The sequence below is a fragment of the Elephantulus edwardii genome, unplaced genomic scaffold (genome assembly GCF_000299155.1).
Source record: "Elephantulus edwardii isolate Elephantulus edwardi_28Jun2011 unplaced genomic scaffold, EleEdw1.0 scaffold00340, whole genome shotgun sequence".
Lineage (NCBI taxonomy): Eukaryota > Metazoa > Chordata > Mammalia > Macroscelidea > Macroscelididae > Elephantulus > Elephantulus edwardii.
Genome location: NW_006400090.1, coordinates 642,123 through 648,349, shown reverse-complemented (window position 1 = coordinate 648,349; position 6,227 = coordinate 642,123). Strand labels below are relative to the sequence as shown.

Below are 6,227 nucleotides of genomic sequence, written 5' to 3'. Positions count from 1 at the left end.
GGAAGGAGAAGGGAGAGGAAAGAGTGGGGGGAGGAGGGAGAGGAGAGAGGCAGGAGTGGAGGGAGGAAGGAGGGGGGAGGAAGGAGAGGGAGGAGGAAGGAGAGGGTGGAGGAAGGAGGGGGAGGAAGGAGAGGGAGGAGGAAGGAGAGGAGAGAGGAAACAGGGGCTTGGAAGGAGTTGGGGTAGGAAGGAGAGGGGAGAAGAAGGACTAGGGGAGGAAGGAGAGGGGAGAGGAAGAACTAGGGGAGGAAGGAGAGGACAGAGGAGGGAGAGGGGAGAGGGAGGAGTCGGGGGAGGAGGAAGAGGGGCGAGGAGTGAAGACGGAAGGAAGGAGCAGGGCCTGTGAGACTGGAGTCTTCCTATGGGGAGCCGAGAGCTGCAGATTTCCCACACGTGCCGCCCTCAGGCCTGGGCTCGCTACACACCCCTAGTCCTCCCTTCCTGGCTCATCCTCTGGCTGAGACCCATCCGTGGTGCCAAGGCCTCTAACTCCTTTGGAGTGGAGCCCCAGGCAGCTGAGATGGCTCTGCCTGCAAAGACAGGGTGTCCCCCCTTGTGGTGTGGCACGTCCTGGTGAGGGATAGAGCACACCCCTCACCCCACCCCACTCCAGCTGAGGGTTCCTGGAAACCAGTCAGAGGGAGGTGGCTGAGTGGGGCAAAGGGACAGGCTGAGTCAGCAGGGCCCTGAGCAGAGGAGCACCTGGCTGTCCCTCCAGAAGTGCAGGGGCCCCCCAGGAATGTTCCCGCATCTCCTTGGCCTCAGGGAGGCAGAGGGTGGGGCCTTTTTTGAGCCAGACACAAACCATTAGTAGGTGGATCTGGGGTGTGGAGACTGGGGCCTCAGGACTGAGGTGGAGAAAGCCGATGGAGAAAGGTGGAAGATTCCACCCGAGGGCGGGGGCCAGGTGTGGTGGCTGAGGGAAGGGGGTGCTTCCCTTGGAGGGGAGGAATGCTTTGAAGTGAGGTGAAGGGTAGGGGACTCTCAAGCTCCTCCTCCGCTGGTGAGAGGGGGCCCCAGTGTGGGTGAACGGACAGGAGCTGGCAGGGGACCTGCAGGCAGAAACCTGGAGTGCAATGAAGGCCTTTGGGACCCCCTGAAGATTTGGGGTCATCTCATCAGCCAAGCCTGTGTCCCTAGTGGGAAATTTGCAACACCTGATCCTGACCTGTTTTTACCTTGTTGAGTCAGGGAGGTGGCTGTGTACTCTCCTCCTGGATCCTTGTCTCTACCCAGCTCCACAAGCCTAGTAACTCGATAAGCACTTACAGAGCACCTTTGGGTACAAGCCTTGCCCTCGGCTTGGGGAGGGGTGGAGGTGTGAGGAAGTGGGCACTGTCATCGGGGGTGATGGCTAATGCTTGGGAGGCCAGGAGGAGCCAAGGTCAACTGGATAGACATGACATAACCTTCACTGTTACTGTGAATATGCATCTATTGAACCTATCAGCTATATATTAGACCCCCAGTTAATTCTTATCCTGGACCTTTCATCAACAGGAGCATGATTACAGTTCTAAGGGACTCTCTCCCCAACCCTCTGGCTGGGTCAAGCCCATGGCAGGACCTGTCCATGTCTCAGCCTGGACCCAGGGCCTGTAAGAGTAGTCAAACCTGAGGCTGGCATTGAGAGCAGGGCAGGATTCTGGGATTTTCCCAGCCATTCCTGGGCCTCTTCCTCACCTGCTTTGTTTCCATGTGTGTTCGCCTCCCAGTAGCCTCTGGGACTGAAGTAAAGGATCCACTGTTTGTATCTCTTCCTCCTCTTCCTTTCTTCTGTTAAGTGGGCCGAGCTGCTAACAGCTGCGGGGGCTGTGGGCCTGACGCTGTCCTTCAGGGCTGCCAGGGGCCTCTCCCTGCCGGGGGTGGAGGACAGGCCTGGGCAGGAAGAGTCACGGCCCAGAGGACCTCTGCGTGGCCCTCCACCAGATCCTGCCAGGCCCTCCTCTCCTGGCAAAGAGAGTGGGAGCTTCTGGAGGCCCTGATTCTGACGCCGCTTTGGCGCCTCAGTTTCCACATGGCACTGTGAACATCTGATGAGGACTGGCCCTTAGCTATGGAGAAGGAATGTCCAGGGTTTTTCCAGCCTGGTCCAGGATGAGAGGGAAAGGGAGGAGGAGCACAGGCTATGGCCTGAGGCCAGTTGCTAAGGTATTGTTGGGCCTACTGGTGGTGGTGGAAAGTGCAGCACTGGTCAGTTTGAAGGGAGGGAGATTAAGCAACTTCCTTCTTCAAGCTTGATCTCAAGACTGGGGGTTTAGGAGGTGGGGCTACCAGATAGGATGAGACTTGGGGTTCTTGGAGAGATCCTGAGAAGAAGGTGGGGTTGCCATGGCCTGTCCCTCCTTGCCAGGCTCCTGGCTCTGTTCCAAGTCTAGTGCTGGAAGCAGGGCAAGCTGTCCTTGGAACCCAGAGAGAGGCCTGAGTGGGCGACTTGGGCTGGCCTATAGCAGCAGACACCACCATGCTCCTGTGTAGAGCTCTGGGAGTGTGGTGTGGGGTCTTCACTGTGTGTCCTTCCATGCAAAGGTGACCAGCTCACTCAGGCATCCCCCAGGTTCCACTGGTTCCCTCCATTCGCTTCCTGCAAGACAGTTATGGCCTTCCTCATGGCAGGAAGTCCTTCCTGATGTCTGTGGTGAAGTAGCCCTGGTGATCTGACCTTGCTCTTTGACCTCCCCTTTTCAGAAACCCAGACCACGCAGGCTTCACAGGCCGGGTAGAGGGAGGGACATAAACTTGGGGCTCACCTTCTCACCCCCTGACTCACAGAGAATGTATATTGAGCCTCTCTTTGGCTCTCTCCAACTGGGGGGGGGACACCTCCCAGTGTGAGATCACCCTATTATTTCCAAGCAGGAAGTCCTTCCTGCAGGCTGCTCATCCCGGGATCACTGGGCCACGTGGAAAGCCCTCCTTGTCCCTGTGTGTGGCCCAGAGCCCAGGCCACCCACATGCCTCTGCCCGTGCTAGGCTCGCCTTCTCCTGCCCGGTCCCACGGGCCTGGTTACCCCTGAAAGCTCCGCATGGAGACAGGCCTGGTGCAGACGCCAGGGTCCTGGCAGCGCCTAAATCATTAGCGCCACCGAGATTAGGCTGGTAATCTCCTTGTTGGGCGTGCGAGCGGGTGTGAGCCGCCAGGATGTGGGTCGGGCTGTTCTCTCCCAGGGGTGGCCTCGGGTGGGGCCGGACAGAGGGGGGTTTCTGGCTGCATTCATCCTGCTTCTCCTTGCCCTTCCTTTGTGTCTCCTCTAGAGCCCCTCTGGAGGGACTTTCTTCAGACATGGAGGTGAGGTGGGGAATTAAGCAGAGCAGTCACCCCAACCCTTGATTCATCCTCTCCAGCTTCAAACCCATCCCTACCCCATGTTCACAGAATGTCTTTGATAATTTTTTCAGAGCTTGACTGATATCATTCTCTCTCCAGATTCCCTCTTGAGCCTTAAGAGATGGGAATTAACTCCTTTTCACTAAAGAGGAAAGTGAGATTTGGGAATTGACAGCCCCAGAAGACCTTGTATCAGGTTACACTTCCTCAGGTCAGGGCCCATGTTTATTCCCCTCGGACATGGGGAACCTCATCTCCCCACCCCACTTTAGACTTGAAATAATCTCAGGAGAGAGCTAATGTTGTTGTTGTTAATGTGCCATCGAGTCGTTTGCGACTCATAGCGACCCTATGTACAACAGCCCTAAACCCTGCTCTATCCTGTGCCAATTGCATTGCCTCTGACACACCCATCCCGATTATCCCAGTCACTGAATCAATCCATCTCATAGAGGGTCTTCCCTTCTTGCGCCATCCTTCCACCCTCCCAAGCATGATGTCCCTCTCCAAGGACCTGTCCCTCCTTGTAACATGCCCAAAGAATGTCAGACAAAGCCCCAGAATCCTTGCCTCCAAGGAGTAGCTTGGTTTAACCTTCTCGAGGATGAATCTGTTTGTTTTCTTGGCAGTCCATGGTACATTCAATACTCTTCTCCAGCACCACAGCTCAAAGGCATCAATTCTCCTTCTGTCCTCCCTAGTCACTGTCCAACTCTCTGATGCATAACAAGTGATTGTAAAGACCATGGCCTGTATCAGGCGCACCTTAGTCTCCAGAGAGACACCGTTGCTCTTGAGTACTTTAGAGAGGTCCCCAACAGCAGACTTTCCCATCGCAATACGTTTTTTGATTTCCTGGCTGCTGGTGCCAAGAGTGTTGACTGTGGAGCCGAGCAAACTGAAGCTGTGAACAATCTCAATCTCTTCTCCATCCATCTTGATGCTACCAATTGGTCCAGTGGTGAGAATCTTTGTCTTCTTGACATTGAGCCTCAGTCCATACTGAAGGCTGCAGTCCTTGACCCTCTGCAGCAAGTGCATGAGGTCTGACCCCTCCTCAAATACCTCCTATTCTTTCAGGATAGGAACTAAGTCTCTCCCTTCAGAGGGAGGCGGCCTCCTTAGCTCAAAAGCTAAATCTTCTGCCTCAGACTAGTGACTCTCTCAAATTGGAGGCTAACTCTCCTCCCTCAACCTGGGGACTCCCTCAGGGCATAGGAGGGATCTGAGGGTGCACCTAGCTGTCCTGTCCGAGCCCCAGGTCAGATTCTAAATCTTCCCCCTCTGAGAGTTTCCTCAAGACAAGAGGCCAAATCTTAGGTTCTCTCGAATCTGAGGCTAAAAAAGCTCCTAGGAGCTACCTCAGGTTCCAAGATTAAATATCGCTCCTCAGATTCAGGGGGCTTTCTTAGGTCAGAGGGTCCCGTCTCAGTTCTCTCCGTCCTCAGACTGGGGGTGCCCTCAGGTACATCTCTCCCCTCAGACAGGGCTGCTTTAGGGTCACAGTGTGTCCCCAGGGAGGATGCTGACCTGCATCTCCTACCGTCTCCCAGGGGCCCAGGAATGCTGGGTGGGGGCCAGGCAAGCCTCTAGGCTCCAGGCCTGTGGAGCCTTGTTCTGTGCCCTTCCTGGCTTCCCGGGCTGGGTTCTCCGGACTCCCCCCAAGAATGAGCTCAGCGGCCTAATTGGGGCTGAGGATGGAGGATCACCCTACCCTGAGGCTGCAGCTCCCAACACCACCTTTGTTTCTGAGCAGACAATGGGCCGCTAAGTGTCCACCAGGTCTAGGCCAGGCTGGGCATGGGAGGGGTCTGGGGGTGCACTCTGCATGTCAAGCCTGAGCCCCAGGCCCTGTGTGGCTGGTACATGGGCAAATTACATGGCTGGGGTTTTGGCTCTAACTTCAAGGGCAAGGGGCCCAGCCCCTCTGCAGCCTGGCTATAAAGGGCCATCTGGGGTCTCTGTCCGGACCAGACTCTGGAACTGTATCTTGGACATCATGACCGCCACCAGCAGCAGCATCCGCCAGTTCTCCACCTCAGGCTCCGTGAAAGGCCTATGTGTGCCAGGTGGGAGCTTCTCCCGGATGTCCTCAGTGCGTGTTGGTGGTGCCTGCCGGGCCCCCAGCCTCCTGGGAGCTGGCAGCTGTGGCAACATGTCGGTCACCTCATCCCGCTTCTCGGCGGGAATGGGGGGCGGCTACAGCAGCGGTTACACTTGCAACCTGGGCGGGGGTTTTGGGTCCAGCTTTGGCGTGGCTGATGCCCTACTGGGGGGCAGCGAGAAGGAGACCATGCAGAACCTCAACGACCGCCTGGCCTCCTACCTGGAGAAGGTGCGCGCCCTGGAGGAGGCCAATGCCGACCTGGAGGTGAAGATTCGAGACTGGTACAAGAAACAGGGCCCCGGGCCTGCCCGAGACTACAGCCAGTACTTCAAGATCATTGAAGACCTGCGGAGTAAGGTGTGAGAGCTCCCCGTCCTTTACCCTCTGCCCTCTGCCTTTAGTACCTGCTGACTCACCCCATGCCCGCTTTGCACTGGAGCAAACATCTCTCTCCATCCTAGACTTCTGTCATTTATTCATTCATTCACTCACTTGCTAAGTCCTTGGTGCCAAGCATGGCAGACGGCTGTGCAGAGAGGTTTGTTAAAGGTTCTCCATTTAGGTCACCAGAGCTCCCTAATCCAAAGGTAGGTGGTTCAAATCCACCAGCTGCTCTTCAGGAGAAAGTCTGACAATCTCCTCCTATGTGATTTACTGCCTCAGAAACTTGCCAGAGTCAACTATGGGCTGGTTCCAACTCCAGGGCACACAACAGTCTGATGGAAGAGAAAACACACACACACACACACATACACACACACACACACACACACACACACACACACACACACA

At 56.1% G+C, this 6,227-nt stretch overlaps 1 protein-coding gene across 1 annotated transcript in view; it reads left to right on the top strand.

Annotated features, from left to right (window-relative positions):
• The first annotated feature begins 5,498 nt into the window (after positions 1 to 5,498).
• The window catches only part of LOC102861857 (keratin, type I cytoskeletal 42-like), a 6,690-nt gene continuing 5,961 nt past the window's right edge, over positions 5,499 to 6,227 (top strand). The window contains exon 1 of the mRNA XM_006901635.1: positions 5,499 to 5,792. Coding sequence (XP_006901697.1) covers positions 5,517 to 5,792 — 276 coding nt within the window. The 5' untranslated portion in view covers positions 5,499 to 5,516. The remainder of the gene's footprint in view (positions 5,793 to 6,227) is intronic.